The 18845-nt window shown below is 52.9% G+C and overlaps 1 protein-coding gene across 1 annotated transcript in view; it reads right to left on the bottom strand.

Moving 5' to 3' along the window:
• Nucleotides 1–741: 741 nt before the first annotated feature.
• The window catches only part of RAMP1 (receptor activity modifying protein 1), a 41735-nt gene continuing 23631 nt past the window's right edge, over nucleotides 742–18845 (bottom strand). The window contains exon 3 of the mRNA XM_040231880.1: nucleotides 742–1332. Coding sequence (XP_040087814.1) covers nucleotides 1077–1332 — 256 coding nt within the window. The 3' untranslated portion in view covers nucleotides 742–1076. The remainder of the gene's footprint in view (nucleotides 1333–18845) is intronic.

Genomic DNA, 18845 nt, shown 5'->3' with positions numbered 1-18845 from the left:
GAGAGGTGGGGCCTGTCCTTGAAGTCACCACAGCCCCAAAGCTGCCTCTGGAAGGCTCCCCAGGCAGAGGAGCTCCCTCGGGGAGGGCCACCCTCTGCTCCGGTCTGTCCCTCCCCCACCCTGCCTCTGGCTCCTTTGCTGGAGGCCGAGCATCACACCCCCACCCAGGCGACGGTGCCTAGTCTCCCCGTGGGGAGCAAGGAGGGCCCCAGGGCCGGGAGTGTGGATTCGAGAGCCCGGAGGCCATGGCAGTTCCTGGGCTGGAGGCACTGTGGCCGGCTGGGGCTGTGGGGACCCCAGAGGAGCAGGCTGAGCTCTGGGGACATCTGGGAGGGATGGTGCAGGGCACGCCCTTTGGGTTTCCAGAAACTTCTAGAAGCCTGGTGGTAAGCGGGAGCCTGGGAAGCACGTGCTGCCGCAGCCTGAGGGGAGCAGAGGAAACGGCTGCTGTAAAGCCTGGGGGACAGAAGGGACCTAGGGGCTGGCAAGCCGTCTTTGGGGAGGGGCCTCCGTGAACACCGAGCAGACCCGGCCCGGTCTGGGGTGGAGTCCCAGCTCACTGAGGTCCAGAGAGTGTCTGGGGGAGGGCGGGGGTCACCAGGATGCGTGGCCTCACCGTCACCCTCCCCCGCAGACGTCCCTGCGAGGGCCCCTCCTGTCAGAGAAAGTCCGGAGGGGCTGGAGTGTCTGCCCCCTCCACTCCCACTGGTCCACACCCAGAACGAAGGATGCTGCCCGGATTCAAGGACGTCCTTTAATCGCAAATACGTCTCCACAGTCTGGCCACAGGCAGGAAGTGAGTGCGGTGGGGGTTATTGGGAGACAGCTCAGACCACCCCCAGCAAGACCAACAGCTGCGCCCGCTCCCTCCCGGCCCCTGGGCTGCCTTCCCAGGCCAACACCTGTGCTTGACCACTCTGGCTGGCATTCCGGGGTGAGCTCTTCTCGGTAGAAGAGGGGATTGGGGGGTCTGCTCTGCCGTTGGGGCTCCAGAAGCCTTGGTCAGGCTGGGCCTCTGTGCCCACCCTCCCACCCACTCTGCAGCTTCTGTGAGCAGGCAGCCCTCCCCCCGCAGCCTACACGATGCCCTCCGGGCGCTTGCTCCTCCAGACCACCAGCACCGTCATGAGCAAGGTCACCAGGATGGGGACCACGATGAAGGGGCAGAGGACGCTGCTGGGTGGGTCCTGCAAGGCTCTCCCCGAGACGGGGCAGTTTCTGAAGAAGCGCTGGTGGACGGCGAGGAAGAACTTGTCCACCTCTGCGTTTGGCCAGAAGCAGTCCAGTGTCTGCACCACGTGCCTGGTGCAGTTGGAGAGCTCCTTGTAGCTCCTGCAGGTGGAAAAGCAGGTGGTCAGGGCCTGGTGGGCAGAGGACCCAGGGGGGACTTGAGCCGTGGGCTCTCCACCCCACTCCCCACTGTGGTGAGCTCTGCTGAAGCCCAGGTCCCGAGGTGGTGACTCTGGTTCTAGAGACAAAGGTCCTGGAAGGCTCCTGGGGGTGTGTGTGGGGTGGGGGGAGGGAAGCGTGTGGCCAGACCCCAGGAGGCAAGCTGGAGCTAAGGGATTCTAGGAGCTACGATGTCACACCAAGGGCAGGCTAGAAGGTGGACCAGCCAAGCATCTTCAGAAAGAAGTCTGGAAAAGTGAGCTTTAGCCCTTTGAGCCCCTTGCTGCCCCATCACCCCGTGAAGACCACCTCAGCCTGGAAGCTTCCCCAGTGGTCCACAGGACTTGTCATGAGGCTTCCCACCCTACCTTCACCCCAACGCCTCATTTTCCCACCTCTCTGGAATTGTGCCATAGCACTGTCACCCTTCACTCTGGTAGGTTATGCATTCTTTTTGCTTATTGAATATAAACACCATAAGGACAGGGATGCTGTTTGTTTGTTCACCTCTGTAATCCCAGTGCCTAGAAGCGTCCCTGGTACACGCCAAGAACCAATACATTTTGTTCTAATTATATGCAGGTCAGGAAGCAACAGTTAGAACTGGACATGGAACAACAGACTGGTTCCAAATAGGAAAAGGAGTACATCAAGGCTGGATATTGTCACCCTGCCTATTTAACTTATATGCAGAGTACATCATGAGAAACGCTGGGCTGGAAGAAGCACAAGCTGGAATCAAGATTGCCGGGAGAAATATCAATAACCTCAGATATGCAGATGACACCCTTATGGCAGAAAGTGAAGAGGAGCTCAAAAGCCTCTTGATGAAAGTGGAAGAGGAGAGTGAAAAAGTTGGCTTAAAGCTCAACATTCAGAAAATGAAGACCATGGCATCTGGTCCCATCACTTCCTGGCAAATAGATAGGGAAACAGTGTCAGACTATTTTGGGGGGCTCCAAAATCACTGCAGATGGTGACTGCAGCCATGAAATTAAAAGACGCTTACTCCTTGGAAGAAAAGTTATGACCAACCTAGATAGCATATTGAAAAGCAGAGACATTACTTTGCCAACAAAGGTCCGTCTAGTCAGGGCTATGGTTTTTCCAGTAGTCATGTATGGATGTGAGAGTTGGACTGTGAAGAAAGCTGAGCGCCAAAGAATTAATGCTTTTGAACTGTGATGTTGGAGAAGATTCTTGAGAGTCCCTTGGACTGCAAGGAGATCCAACCAGTCCGTTCTGAAGGAGATCAACCCTGGGTGTTCTTTGGAAGGAGTGATGCTAAAGCTGAAACTCCAGTACTTTGGCCACCTCATGCGAAGAGTTGACTCATTGGAAAAGACCCTGATGCTGGGAGGGATTGGGGGCAGGAGGAGAAGGGGACAACAGAGGATTAGATGGCTGGATGGGATCACTGAGTCGATGGGCATGAGTCTGAGTGAACTCCAGGAGTTGGTTATGGACAAGGAGGCCTGGCGTGCTGCAGTCCATAGGGTCGCAAAGAGTCAGACATGACTAAGAGACTGAACTGACTGACTGACTGACTGACGCTAAAATATAAACAACATGACATTTACCATTTCAACCCTTTCTAACTGTATAGTCCAATGGCATCAAGGATAGTGGCATTGTTGTGCAACCATCGCCGCCATCCGTCCCCAGAACTATTTCATTCCCAAACAGAAAATCTGTCCCCATTAAACACACCTGTCTTCCCTCTAGTTTCTGGCAACTCCTGCCTTGTATCTCTGTGAAACCTGATGACTCCAGGCAGCTCACATAAGTGGGCTCCTACACTCTTTGTCCTTTTGTGGTTGGCTTATTTCACTGAACAGAAGGTCCTTGAGGCTCATCCACGTTGTCGCACGTGACAAGGTTCCCTTCCTTTTTAAGGCTGAATAATATACTGCTTGTACAGACTTCATTTTGTTTATCTGCTCATCGCCGGGCATTTGCGTTGCTTCTATGTTTTAACTGTTGTGACAAGTGCTGCTCCTTTGAATATGGGCGTTCATGTGGCCTTTCATGTAGTTCAATTACCTATTCGAGTCTCTGCTTTAATTCTTTCAGCTGCATATTCAGAAGCCAGAAATTGCTGGATCATATTATAAGTTTGTGTTTAATTTTTTGAGTCAATTTTTTAAAAAAATAAATGAAGATTCAATGTTGGGGAAATGAAAATGTAGTTTCCAGAAGGTATCACTTCTGCTTAGGATGGAAAAAGCAACACAGAGTGCTGATTCCTTTTGAACGACAACCAACAAAACTGAAGACACTACAAAATCATAGATGTTCTTGAGTCCATCAGAGAACTGAGACTGCAAGTCAGCAATGTGACCTGAGCTTCAGAGGAGCAAGGCGGTGTGAGGGGGATGCAGTTGCTGTGCCAGCTGCATAATAATGAGCTGCCCAGTGTTCAGGGTGGGCTGGGGGGTCAGTCCGGAATTCCTGGGGCCCCAGGTGCACTGGTGGTCCCATGACTGTTTGCTCTTTCCCATGAGGCTCCAGGGGGAGCACATGAGAAAGGTTAGGGGCAGGCACGAACACCACACATTTCCCAAACCCTTCTCACATAAGCACAACACCGCCTTGGGCCCCTGAAGGATGAGAAAAGCTGATTCCGATGAACAGATTCTGCTGCTTTGAACATGGGAGTGCATTTACCTATTCAAGTCTCTGTGGCTGCAGCTGAACAGGACTGAAGCCCTCCCAGACCCTTATCTCCAGGAAGCTAAGCCTTGAACTGCTGAGAGAGGGATGGCACAGCCATCAGCCCCAGGGCACAAGAAGACACACCATGGCTGGGAGAAGGGTAGAAAAAACTCTTTTCCCTTGGGAGGACAGTAGGAAACCATTCTGGACCTAGAAACCTGCAAGATACCACACCTCTGGGGGAGGGGCAGGAATCTCCCACCCAAGCCCCCACAGATACAGGGCAGAGTCTGGCTGCCACAGGGAGGAGGTTGATGGTGTAGGGCTTTTCCAAGCTGAGACTGGACCAGGACAAGGGAACGTCTCTTCCTCTCTACCAAAATAAATCTGGCACAGAATAACAAGCAACAGTACTTTGCCACAGGGAGGGGTAGAGAGACCTACTCTCTGGCACAGGACAGGTGTGCAGGGTGGGACACAGTCCACAGACAAAAATTCTCCAGCCCCACCCTCAGCACAAGGCAATGGGGACCCATTGCCAGAGGTCTTTGAAGTCTATCATGCTCTGAAGGAAACCCTAGCAACAACAAATCCCAGACCCAGCTCAACTCCTCACAAGATCAGCTTAAATGCCATAATAACAGCCTGACACAAGAGGCTCACCTATTTCCACATGTAAATACTATTTGTCTCAATCTCTTCTCTTCTAAACATGCAAGTTCAGCATTCAATAAAACATTAGGACTTGCTGTCAAAAGATAAAACAATCAACAGAATCTGACTCAGAGATGACCCAGATATGGTAACTATTATACAGGGACTTAAAAATACTAATATGATAAAGGGTCTAGTTGAGAAAGTAGACAATATGCACCAACAGAGAATTTCAGCAGAGATGGAACTGTAAGAAAGTCAAAGAGAAATGCTGGGGGAGGAAACCCCACAGTATCAGAGAGTCCATCTTGAGGAGGTCATCATCAGACTTGGCATCTGAGGAAAGAACTAGTGATCTAGATGGGTGAGTAGAAATTACCCAAGCTGGAACAAAAAGAAAAACATAGAGCATTTAACAGTTGTGATAAATTAAGAGCACTGTCGATGATGTCATCTCCAACTTGTAACTGGAATTCCAAAAGGAGAAGGAATGGGGCAGAAGAAATATTTAAGAGATAATGGCTGAGAATTTTCCAAAAGTAGTGAGATGAAAAACCATAAACCAAGAAGGCCAGAGACACACACACCCCCGCCCCCGCCACCAAGCAGAACAAAAAAGCAAAGCAACAGCAACAACAGCCACCTAGATATTAAAGTCAAACTGCTGAAAACCAATGGTGAAGAAAAAAAAATCCAAGAAAAGAATCCTGGAGTCATTCAGGAAAAAAAAGAGACATCTACAGAGTGTGTGATGTGAACTACAGCAGACTTCTTACTGAGACTATGCAAGCCAGAAGACAATGGGTGGCATTTTTCACGTACTAGGTGGGGATGAGGGGAGGGGTAGAGGGAAGGACCACAAACCCCTGTCTGCCCAGAATCCTTTACTCAGCAAAAATATCTGAAATACGAGCTTTCAATAAAGACCTTTTCAGAAAAAAAGCTTATAGAGTTCATGGTCAGCAGACCTGTGCTACAAGAAATGTTAAAGTTCTTCAGTCAAAAGAATATAACAGAAGGAACTTTGGACCCACACAAAGAAATGAAGAGTTCCTCCCAGTAAAATGAAGATTTACAAAACGTGCTTTTCTTTATTTTAGGACAGGAAATGAGTACACAGAGCAGAAGCCATAGACCAACACTGAGGAGACACTCAGGCATGCACTGAACAGCTGAAGGGAAAAGATTGGGGTCCCTCCGGCACCCAAGCACCCTCTACCACTGCTTCTATCATATGGTCTCTCGATCGCTAGATCACTTTTTTTTTTCTGCCCTGCTTGCCCTTTGGGCCATGACCCCACGTGCACACAAGGCCTCCCTCAGTCCACATGACCATCTAAATGGAAGGAGTGGGCAGAAGTGGTGGAGGGTGTGGAGGAGCCATGCCCACAGGGGCGTGTGGTTTTCCTAAGAGAACAAGGACTCATGTTCCAAGTAGAAAATGGAAGTGGAAAACCCTACAGGAAGTCAGGACAGACTGGGTCTCATTGTGAAAAAATGAAGTAGTACATGTCAGAAGCCTGGTACGAGGTAAGTGAAAGTGTATCAGGTGTCACTGAACACCAAAGACCAGGCTTTTGAGCTTGTGGTTGGCCAACTACAGGCATACATGTTACCACCTCTGGTTTGAATGGTTGTCTTCTTCCCGACCTCAGACCCATCAAACTGATGGGTGGTTTTAGGTGTGGTGCAGACACGGTGACACAGTCAGTCCTCAGTGTTGTCCCCTATGCTCTGCCCGAGGAACAGAGCTGGGATATCCCTCGAAGGAGGCATTGCCAGAATGGGAAGAACCCCTGACCCAGGAAACTGCGACACCAGGGACCACAGACCGGGCACACGTTGAGGCTGAGCCAGTGGTGGGCCATTCTGGGGCCAAGCACTTTCTCCTTGAAATATCCTTCCAGTCTGCAAAGCCAACCCCTCCACCCCCGTCTAAAAATATCCCTCATGCGGAGTCGGCTGCCCACTTCATCCTGTTTATTTATACAGAAGTGACAGCTGAAACTCTCAATAAATATTGTGAGCTCTGTCAGCAAGGATGTGATACAAGAATTCCCTCCAGAGTACAGACATTCTTCTGTTCAAAAGAACATTGTACTGACTGAAGGGGCCAAAATAATCATGAGGAAATATTCTTGCTTTAACCCTCTATTTCCAGTTCTCATGTAATGGAATCATTTTCCTTTTTTGGCCAAGACACTCTATTCTGGGCCCCCATGTGAACTTGGCTTGGAATGTTCCTGAACAGTGTGGTGGGAGTTTCCAGTATGTCTGGGTCCCACCAAGTCCAGGCTCCTGGCACTGCACTTGATGATTATTTACTTGTTGACAAGAAGGTGCCCGCTGCTGCCCACAGGGGACTTGTCTGCTCTGGGGACACCAACCAGCATCAGGACTGACTGGTCCCGATTGTAGAACATCTGAGTATGGGCCCCGGTGCCCTGCAAAACTGGGTTCAAATCCAGCTCCATCTCATGCTGAGTGATCCCGGGGCCTCATCTCTCCCATCCAAGCCTTACTGTTGTTCTTCAGTTGCTAAGTCATGTCCGACTCTTTGTGACCCCATGGACTGCAGCACACCAGGCTTCCCTGTCCATCAGCAACTCCCGGAGCTTGCTCAAACTCATGTCTATTGAGTCGGTGATGCCATCCAACCATCTCATCCTCTGTCATCCCCTTCTCCTCCTGACTTCAATCTTTCCCAGCATCAGGGTCTTTTCCAATGAGTCAGTTCTTCCCATCAGGAGGCCAAAGTATTGGAGCTTCAGCATCAGTCCTTCCAATGAATATTCAGGGTTGATTTCCTTTAGGATAGAGTGGTTTCATCTCCTTGTAGTCCAAGGGACTCTCAAGAGTCTTCTCCAGCCTTGGTCATCCAAGCCTTGGTCTCCTTATAGTCAATGAAGAGACAGGTCCTGACCTGACAGGGTTATTGGGCAGATCAAATTAAACAAGGTCAAGGACCTGGTGTACAGCAGGTGCCCAGTAAGTGGACAACTTCCGGACAACTGGTGTGTGGTCCCTGAAGGGTACATTTCTTGTTCTATAAACTCGGGTAAATGTTGACCAGGCGGTGTGTGTCTGAGTCTTCAGAATATCTGAGGAGGAACCACTAGTTTGGTTCCCTTTCTCTGGACCAGTATTGGACTCCATCTCCCCAGGACAGTTCACAGCCTGGTGGCTTCCAACAGCTTTAAATACCTGATGGTTGTAGGGGAGGTGGCACCACCTGGCACCCTGACAGCTGGGGCACGTGAAGGAACTGGGGCCCACTTGAGGCCAGCCTGGGGAGCCTGTAAATGCTAGACTGACATGCTGTTGTTCAGTCACCAAGTCCTGTCCGACTCTTTGAGACGCCATGGACTGCAGCACACCAGCCTTCCCTGTCCTTCACTCTCTCCCGGAATTTGCTCAGATTCATGTCTATCGAGTTGGTGATGCCATCCAACCATCTCATCCTCTGTTGTCCCGGTCTCCTCTTGCTCAGTCTTTCCCAGCATCACGGTTTTTTTCCCCCCAGACTGATGTGGGGGTGGTTAGATAGATAGGGAGGCGCATGGGTGAGTCCAAGACACAAAGAGGGATACTCATTCAGCTTTTGGCTGAATAGTTCTAGAAATACAAATGGCTAACAAGCATCTGGAAAAAAATTGTTTAACCTCACTTTTAAGGAAGAAAGAAGCAAACATCCAAACAGAATTCATTTTCAAAATGAGAATATGCAGTGCTGGTGAAGGTACAGTGAAATGAAGCAGGTGTTTGTATCTTTACTAGTAGAAGATAAACTAGCAAAAGTTTTCTGAAAAGCTATTTGGCAATTATGTCTGGAGAACTTCAAAGTCATGGATACCCTTTGATTCAGGAATTCTATTCCTGGGAATTTTCCTAAATTAATAATATCAAATGTAGACCAAAGTCATGTAAGAAGACGTCCCCTACAGATTTTTAATTTTGAAAAAGAGCAAACAATAGGACAGTGACTAAAGTTGCTTACAAGAGCCTCTGCTATGTAGCTATAAAAAGATATTCAGGAAGAAAATATTTATGTTAAAATGTTGAACAGAAGAAGCCGTTGAGACCAAAGGATACAGACAGTGTGGCTTCAGCATAAAGTGGTCCATGCAGGAGGGGAAGACCCCAGAACGCTAAGAGGAGTTGTCACCCCTAGAGGGTGGTGGACTCTTATTCTCCTATCTCCGCTTTCGGAGGGATTTTTTCACGTTTTCTCTACAGGCACATATTATTTTTATAATTGTATGTTTTAAAAGGCCTGTAGAAAGCCGGACACTCAAGCCCCCTGCATTTGCATCCGTGGGGAGCACGTCTCCTTAGCCTTCGGCGCAGGGAACGCTCTGAATCCCAAGCAGCTGGGAGGACTGAGTGCGACCCGGCAGGGGGCACGTGCCCTGTGGGAGGCACGGGCACCCTCAGCCCCGCTGCCCGGCGGGTGGCACCTTGCTGGAGGCGTGGCCGCTCCACGTCTGGCACCGCCCAGGGCTCAGAGGGGCTGCGGTGGCCCCGGGCTCCTCCTCAGTCCTGCAGACCCCCGCCCCGCCCAGCAGGCCCGCAGCCTGCGGCTTTCCTTCCGTCCACCGGCCTAACCTCTGTCCCACTTGGGTGGGGTTAACCCCGGCCCTGGGATCACCTTGGGGACGCCCCCTCTCCCACCCTCTGCCCCCGAGGCCGCTCCGGGGTGGGGTGGGATGGAGCTCTGGGAACCCCCTTCTCCCTCCGGTGGGGGATGGGAAGCTCTGCTCCAAGCTGTAGTGGGAGGCGGGGCGGACTCCTCGGAGAGATACAAGGCTGTGGCAATTCGGGGGCGCGGCCGGCCAGAAGGCCCTCGCCTCCTCTCGGGTTCCACACGGATGCTGCGGGGATGAGATGCCCAGTCTCCGAAGGGCGTCCGCACCTGGGGGCTGGGAGGGCCCCGAGGGCAGGACCCCCTTTGGCATCCATCCGCCCGCCGGCTCCCCGCCCCAGGCGTCCAAGGACCCCGCACTCCCTGGACCCTTCTTGCCGGAAGGACGAGGCCACCAGATGGCGCCCCCTCCTCGGGGACCGCCTCTCCTTGGTCTCTCCTCCCCTGACCTCTTCCCCAGAGACCCCCTCCCTCGCGGTCAGCCCCCCCCCCCCCGCCCCGCCCCGTCTCTCCCTCGGGGGCTCTCTGTCTTCTCGCTCCATCTGCGGCCTGCCTCATCTGACCGCGCCCTTCCCGCCCGTGAGGGTCCTCCGCGCTCTGCGGCGCTCCTTCACTCCTCTGCCGGGCCCTGCGGCTGCAACCTGCAACACCGCTGACATCCTCACCCCCATCTGAAGCCTTGGTCCTGGGCACAGCAGGCTGTCCGCGCACCTGACTCTCGGGGTGCCCCCGGCCTAGCCCCATCTCTCATCCCTGGCTAGGAAGCCTTGCCCTCTCTGAGTTGCCTTGGGTCCCCCCATTTCCAGGGGTTCCCTCCCCCCCGCAGCCCCGTCACTGTGACCAGCTTTCATTTCTCTGCACTGATCGTGGGCCAGGGGCGTGGGCATCTCTGTGCCTCTTCTCCTCCTCCTCATCTTAAGCAGTTCAGTCGCTCAGTCATGTCCAACTCTTTGCGACCCCATGGACTGCAACATGCCAGGCTTCCCTGTCCATCGCCAACTCCCGGAGCTTGCTCAAACTCATGTCCGTGGCATCGGTAATGCCATCCAACCATCTCTTCCTCTGTCGTCCCCTTCTCCTCCCGCCTTCAGTCTTTCCCAGCATCAGGGTCTTTTCCAATGAGTCAAAGGCATCAGGTAGCCAAAGGATTGGAGTTTGAACGTTTAGGACTGATTTCCTTTAGGATGGACTGGTTGGATCTCCTTGCTGTCCAAAGGCAGCCATCATCTTCCTCCTCTGCTTTCCTCTCTTTCGCAGCTTGGGCTCTGCCCACCATGGGCTCTTGGGGCCAGAGCCCTGGCCTCTGCGCTCTCCAGCCTCAGCCCACTGCCCACACCAGCTAGCCCTTGCTTCATACCTTCAATGCTCTTCGCCCCCTCCCCGTACCTGCGCGGCGTTCAAAAGCTCTCCTGCAGCCCCCACCTCTCCACTCTCAACTGTCCCCCCTCTCTCTCCCTGGCCACCCTGCCTGGCTGGTGTTCCTGCCTCAGGAGCTTTGCACATGCTGCACTTTCTATGTGGAAGACCGTTCACTTGGTCGTCACGAGGCTAGCATCTGCATGTCCCTCAGATGTCACTTCCTCAAACAGGCCTTTTTTTCTGATGCTTCAACTCGTTAGGATCCCCAGCAAAGCAGGGTTTTCCTTCACAGCTGTGTCCTTCTTCAAATCTGAACTTTTAACTCGGGATGGTTAACTCACTGTTGGTTTTGGTGACTAGACTGCAAACACCAGGAGGGCAGGGAGAGTGTAGGGAAAAACAAAGCCCCACTCATCCTGTTCACAGCAGTCATCTCAAAGGCAAGAGAAACAAAAGCAGAAGGAAGAGAAAGGGACAGATCTGCCTGGAGACATGAGAGGACAGCGGGGGCGATGGAGCACGATCCAGCGCGGAAGATGGTAACCAGGTAACCTGGTAACCCGGTAACCGGGAAGAGAGGGGCCTTCACACGGAGAAGGGCGTTGTCACAGGTCCGCAGGGTCCAGACAGCCTACTGCTATGAATGATCATGACAGACTCTTCTTGTTGGGGCTGTAACAGCTCTCCAGGCTCAGTGAACAGTAACTAGCATAAAAATGAAAAATAAATGTAATAAGCCTGATTTCAGTGGCGATATGAGGAAGTTTCTATCCTGCAAAGAATCAACAAGCTTTTTAAAAGTTCCAGGATCCTATTTAGGCTGCAAAGGAAAACTTGATACTTTCTCAAAGTGGAGATTTTAAGTCGTTGACTACAATATCAGAAACTAGAAATTAGTAAGAAAAGGATAAAAAAAAAATGAACCCCTAGAAATGAAAAATCACTCATATAATTTCAGGGCCAAATGGGATTTAAAAATTCAATTATAGGTTGTTAAGAAAAACTAATGGCAACATTGCATGTAAAAATTAATGAAATCAAGGCAAAGCTGAATTTTGAGAAAAATCTGCAGTTGTAATTTATCTTATTATTACTAAAAATAAATGAAAATGAATGAGGTAAGAATCCAAATCAAGACATTTAAATAAAGAAACACAAAATAGATCTCTCCAAAGGGCAAATAGTTTAAATGCATTACTAATTATTGAAAACCAGTATTTATTGATATTTTAAAAAACATAAAAATGAATAAGTAGATTCAGCAGTTGATTCTTTAGAAAAATGGCTACAATGAAATGATCACATTTGTGGATAATCCAGAAAAAAGGCAGGGAAAACACCAACATACAAAACCACAGTTAAAAGATTAGAAAAAGTATGAGACTAGCATGCAAAACATGTATGTTAAAAATTGGAAAGTCTTTGATGAATGGGACTGCTTTGGGGGAGATTATAAGTGATGGGATCTTGACTTATAAAGCAGAAAATCCGAGAGGAAAAAAGAAACAATTGCTAAAGAACTACTTTCACAGAAGGTGCTAGACTCAGGTAATTATTTCAGATTCTTAAGGTCACAGAAAAAGATGTCAAACTTCTCAGGTCTCTGAAAAATGTTAACAAAACCCTGATCCCAAACCTCTTAAGACGATCCGCCCACGTGCCTGGGAACAGGCAGGCTCATGCAACAGATGTTCACTTTCACTTATAAATAGACACAGATGTCCTTCTTCAAACACTAGCAATTTTAAGCTAGCTGTATAGAATAAAGTGGGTTTTATTTCAGGAAGGCTTCAGTGCTATTACTATAAAATCATACTTCAATTTGTCAAAAGAGAGCAGCAATCATTTTGATACATGTTGCAAAGGCATTTGATAAAACTGAACATTCATTTCTAATTTTTAAAAAAGCCCAACTTTGTAAAGCACAAAGAAGTTCTTCTTAATGTGATTAAAAAAAAATCTCTCAAACGAATAGCAAACATCACATTTGCTATTGGGGCATTTTTATCACAGTTGGGAACCCGTTTATGTTTTAGGTGGCCAGGGCTGCCTTTCCTCCCGGTGGTTTCCACCGAAGCTCCTACCCACGGTTTCATAGTCACTGCAGGACCTTTCCATAATTGGGAGGGGCTGACAGCTCACCAGGCCACTTCCTCTGGTGGCAGAAAGCCATGGGCTGGCCCTTCCTACGTCAGGCTCCAGGCTTGGAGCCAGTGTGCCAGGCCAGCTCATCTCTGCAAAGGGTCTCCGACCACAGACAGGAGGGGCCGAGTGGTCCTCAGGGGGGATAATCAAGCCCACCTGGGGGACTACAGGGCATCTTTTGTTTTTCTTGATGCTGCAGGGAGCATATAAAGAAGACTTGCTGATAGTTGGCTTGAAAACATTTCACTTCAAACTCTGGAGTCACCTGCAAACATGCCAACATGTGCTGGGCTGGTGGGGCCCGAGCCAGCAGTGTAGCTGGGCTCACCTGGACCCCAAGGGCTTGCTATGGGGGGGGGCAGGTGGATACCATACTGCGAAGCCCTCCCTAAACTAGGGAGATCAGAGAGATTCCAGCCAGCTGGAAAAGTCCACCAAGACCAAGCGATAGGAGTCTTCATGCATTTCTGCCAGCCTAGGGCTGACCCACAGGACACCTCGTCAGGAGCGTTTTGCAGTCAGCACGACCACGGTGTGCAAATGCACTCTTGCGGGTGTTCCCTAGGTTCCCACCACAGTGGGTCTCTGTCTGCTGTAGAACAGGGGCTCCTGATGTCTGGGCAAACCCGTCTTCCCTGGGAGCACTGGGAACCGCGAGCTCCATGTCTGTCCGGGAATGACACACGCTAGGAGGCGCCCCATAATACTCCCGGGTCAATAAATAAACAAAACAATGAGACAGGCTTCATACCAAGCCTGAATGGCAGAGGTCAGTTCCAGCTCCCATTTTCACAAGACCAGCTCCCTGGCTAAACAGTACCTCCCAGACTACCAGCAGTTGCTGAGCGAGGTGGACAAATGCCATTCTTCTCGGAAAATGAAAATGATATGAATAAAGGCGAGAAAAAAGAATCTTGGAAGGAGGGCTTTTCAAGGTGAAGAAGAGGAAGAAAAGTGGAAGAGCCTGGTGTTTTCTCTGTCCCTCAGGAGACACCCCAGCCCATCTGGAGGTTCCATCACCTAGACAGCAGAGGAGGCCAGGTGGCTGGGGAGACTGCGGGGCTCCGCCCTCTTGGACAAGCCCTCTCAGGCCCCATTCTCACCGTCCCCTCCCACCCTGGGGCCTCTGGCTTCAGCTCCTCTGTCTCTTGCTTTTTCATTCTCTCTTCTCCTGGCCCGGAGCCAGCCTGGCTGTCCAGCCCCTGAGACAGTCCACCAAGGCAAATGACAGCAGTGTTCTGGGGTCCATGGAGCTTGGGGGACGCTGCACAGAGGGCTGCCCGGCTCAGTACAGACAGGCGCTGAGTCCCCAGGATCTCCTCCTGCCTGCCCACCTAGAGCCTCTTGCCTTGCAAACACGGAGGAGGGGGACTTTTGGGAAATTCTGAGCCTGTTTCTTCTCATGCGGTCTTGTTTCCAGCAGCCTCTCAGGACTGACTTAGGAACGACCCACTTGGTGACCCTCAGGTTGGATTTTGCATCTCTTGTTCCGGAGGAAGTGGTTCTCCCAGCCCTGGTCCACAGCAGGGACGGAGCGGGGGATCCTTTGTCCGATGCCCCCAGCCCCCTCGCCGCCTGCCTGCAGACATTCCTGTCTCCAGCTCAGTACTTTGGGGATACACCTCTAGGCACGACCTCCGGGCCCTGGGACCTGTGTGTCTCCTCCATGCCTGCAGGTGCTGCAGCCGCCCATGTGCTGTCTGTCCACCCAGGGTGTGACCTCAGGTCCCTGCTGTACCCCAGGCCCAGCATGGGGCACACCTTGCCCCATGGAGGAGGCTGACATGTCTGCGACTCCAGGAGCCACTCAGAGCCCTTGTTCCCTGAGCCTGGGCTGGGAGGAAAGGAGCATTGGGGGGTCACCGTCCCTTCAGCCTGGGCTGTCTTGGACCCCAGTGTGGACAGATGAGCCCTGGGGACAGCTGGGGTCCCCACCTGCATAGGGGCTCTGCAGCGGGGGTCCCAGGCCCCCGGTACACACACCTCTCAGAAGCACAGGCCGCAGTCTTTGCACTCAGAGCTGCCGGTGTATCAGCCCCCTACTCAGACCCCGTAAGCTGGAGGTGCACCTCGGGGAATCACGGGGGGACACCCTGAGCTGAGTCTTCACTCGGCATCCAGACTGGTTGCAGCTGCCTGGAAGCACGGTGTGCAGCACATGGGGGCTGGGCTGTGAGTGGGGGGCCCTGGGTGGGGTTGGAAGGGTGCCCCCTCCTCCAGGCAGGGCGTGGGGCTTGGGAAGCCAGATTTCCGCTTCTGCCTCAGCCAGCTGCCCTGTGAAGCTGCTGTGTGTTCTCAGGCAAGAGGCTCAGGGTCTCTGAGCTGTGGGATCCAACTGGGCAGAAGGCCCAGGGCTGAGACGGCCTCCAGGAAGCCAGTGCATGTGGGGCGGTCCCCACTCCCCGACCCCCACTGGGAAAAGCGCCCAACCAAGGTGACGCTAGTAAAGAGATGCTCAAAATTCTCCAAGCCAGGCTTCAGCAATACATGAACCGTGAAGTTCCAGATGTTCAAGCTGGTTTTAGAAAAGGCAAAGGAACCAGAGATCAAATTGCCAACATCTGCTAGATCATTGAAAAAGCGAGAGAGTTCCAGAAAAACATCTATTTCTGCTTTATTGACTATGCCAAAGCCTTTGACTGTGTGGATCATCACAAACTCTCGAAAATTTTGAAAGAGACGGGAATACCAGACCTCCTGACCTGCCTCCTGAGAAATCTGTATGCAGGTCAGGAAACAACAGTTAGGACTGGACATGGAACAACAGACTGGTTCCAAATAGGAAAAGGAGTACGTCAAGGCTGGATATTGTCACCCTGCTTATTTAACTTATATGCAGAGTACATCATGAGAAATGCTGGGCTGGAAGAAGCACAAACTGGAATCAAGATTGCCGGGAGAAATATCAATAACCTCAGATATGCAGATGACACCACCCTTATGGCAGAAAGTGAAGAGGAACTAAAGAGCCTCTTGATGAAAGTGGAAGAGGAGAGTGAAAAAGTTGGCTTAAAGCTCAACATTCAGAAAACGAAGATCATGGCATCTGGTCCCATCACTTCCTGGCAAATAGATGGGGAAACAGTGGAAACAGTGTCAGACTTCATTTTTTTGGCTCCAAAATCACTGCAGATGGTGACTGCAGCCATGAAATTAGAAGACGCTTACTGCTTGGAAGGAAAATTATGACCAACCTAGACAGCATATTATAAAGCAGAGACATTACTTTGACAACAAAGGTCCGTCTAGTCAAGGCTATGGTTTTTCCAGTGGTCATGTATGGGTGTGAGAGTTGGACCACAAGGAAGGCTGAGCACCGAATAATTGATGGTTTTGAACTGTAGTGTTGGAGAAGACTCTTGAGAGTCCCTTGGACTGCAAGGAGATCCAACCAGTCCATCCTAAAGGAGATCAGTTCTGAGTGTTCATTGGAAGGACTGATGTTGAAGCTGAAACTCCAATACTCTGGCCACCTGATGCGAAGAACTGACTCATTGGAAAAGACCCTGATGCTGGGAAAGATTGAGGGCAGGAGGAGAAGTAGATGACAGAGGATGAGATGGTTGGATGGCATCACCGACTTGATGGACATGAGTTTGAGCAAACTCCGGGAATTGGTGATGGACAGAGAGGCCTGGTGTGCTGCGGTCCATGGGGTTGCGAAGAGTCGGACATGACTGAGTGGGTGAACTGAACTGAGGGTGACTGCTCTCAACTGAGAACATCATCGTTTTCCTGTGTTCCTGGAAGATGTCCACAGAGTTTGGGGGACAACCCTGAGCTTTGCCACCACGCCGGGCAGCTCTCAACCCTGCCCTGGTGTCCTGAGTGTGGCACTGGTCAGGCCACACGGCCTCTGCTCCCTCTCCAGGCTCTGCAGACAGAGCACGCCCCTTGCCCGCCCCCAGGCTTCATCAGCAGAGCCTAGCCTGTGAGACGCACCCACATGAAGGAGCAGGAAGGCCCAGAGGGGACAGAGGGGCTGCTGGGTGCCATGCGGGGAGACTGGGCTTCAGGGACCCAAGGCTGCAGAGACCGAGGGGGGCAGGCACCCACCTCTTCGGACACCCTGCGGCAGGTGGGGCTGGTCTGATGTCCACAAGGGGGTCTGGGCTCCTGCTTGGAGCATGTGCACACTGGACCCTGGGGCAGGACAGGCCCAGTCTTGCCCCCTGGGCGATGGACACCCTGTAACTAGGAGGGAGCTATGGGCACACAGAACGGGGACTCACTTAGGCTGGGGTGCACGGCCTGCACACCCCGAAGCTGGCTATGACCTCCAAGCAGACACGCCCCATCCCTGTGACAGCAAAACCCTCTGCTGTTCAGAGGACAGGACACACTGAGGCCATTCACACGGCGCCCAGACTCCACCCTGCCTGGCAGACCAGGGAGCTGGGCAGGCGACTGAGCACGTGGCCCCAGGGGGCAGTGAGGGGGCTGGCCCAGGGGTCTGACTTGGGGTCTGCTTGCCTCCTCCATGTAGACCGCTAACCCCCCTGGGGAGGGGCTCCCCCATCGGCCCTCTTCCATAGGCTCTGCTCCGGGCAGGAAGAAGTCTGGGCCCCTCTGCCCCGGCTGGGAGGAGTCCATCCCTGGCTCCGAAAGCAGCCAGTCTGGCACCAGACACCAGCTGGGCGCTGCCAGGCCGGGCTCCCCACGGGCAGCAGGGCACGCCACCTCCTCAAGATCAGGCCATGGCAGGACCCGGCTCAGGGGTCTGCAGTGCGAGGAGGGAGGCTCCAGTTTTCAAACGCAGGGGGTGTCCTCTGAGGGCCGGGCAGGTGGGGAATGACTGTGCCCACAGCGCTTGGCCCTGGGTCTGAGGTCACCGGGAGCGGTGCCCGCTGGTGGTCAAGCCAGTGGGACCCCTCTGACCTGCTGCCACCCTGGGATCTCCCAGGACCATTGTGTGGACACCCAGGTCCGGTGGGGTGAAGTCCGTGGCCGGCCGCACCCAGCCTGCTGGGGCCCAGGGCCCTGCCCTTGCCAGGACACGGGTGAACATGCCTGTCTGAGCCCAGGATTAAGCAGGACTGCCAGGGCACTATATTTGGACTCTAACAGCCCTCGGGAAGCCACGCTGGCAGCTGGAGGGACGGGATTTCCCCTCCAGGCCCTGTGGCCCCGCCCCTGGGCCTGGTGGCCCTTTGTCTCCCTGATGCCACTGGATTCTCCTGAGACCCCTGAGAGCTTCCCAAAGCCTTGACAGGCTACCCTCCCCTCCTCAGTAAGGGCCCCCCACATGCGCTCACCCCCAACCACATGTCCCGCCAGCTGCCCATGCCCAGCTGGCCCCTCCTGGCTGGCCCATCTTATCCGGAGCTCAAAGCAACACCGAGGGTGGGGGCAGGGCTGCAGAGCGTTCTGCACCACGGGACAGCAACCAGCAGTGGGCTTTGAGAACTGAGGCTCCATGCTTCTTCCTTTAAAATGGGTACAGTGGCCCCAGGCTGCCCGCAAGGGGCATGAGTCCTCCACCTTGCCTAGCAGGAAGCAACCATGAGGCTAAGAAGCCCTCTCTGAGATGCTCACCCCACCCCGCCAAGGCACCTGGCCGCCCCTGACCCGCTGGCCTGGTGATACTGTTCCACCACAGCGGGAACACGTGCCCGTGCAGGAGGGCAAGTCCCCCCAGCAAGGGAGAAGCTCCCAGTCATCCTCAGGGGCATCCCCATGGCCCCAGATCACCCTGGGACACAAGCCTGGACCATGAGCACCCAGAGGATGGAGACACAGGGAAATAGGTGTCACGGGGAACCTGCAGACCCACCTGGCTTCCAGGAGAGGGGTCTCAAACCTCCCCTACCTGCTCTGGGACCGAGTGGGGAGGAGTGTCATGCACTGGTGCTCCCCATCAGCTCAGGTCCCCAGCAGTCTTGGCTGCCAGGGTCTGAGGACATGCGTCTTGAGAGCTGCCCCCAGGCAGCTGTGATGCAGCCACGAGGGCTCCAGGCCCCTGTCCTGTCTGCTCGGCTCCTCTGCTGTCTCCTTCTGGCCC

The sequence above is a fragment of the Oryx dammah genome, unplaced genomic scaffold, assembly GCF_014754425.2.
Source record: "Oryx dammah isolate SB20612 unplaced genomic scaffold, SCBI_Odam_1.1 HiC_scaffold_28, whole genome shotgun sequence".
NCBI classification, from domain to species: domain Eukaryota; kingdom Metazoa; phylum Chordata; class Mammalia; order Artiodactyla; family Bovidae; genus Oryx; species Oryx dammah.
The sequence above is the reverse complement of the archived record's forward strand: the minus strand, read 5'-3'. Positions and strand labels throughout refer to the sequence as shown.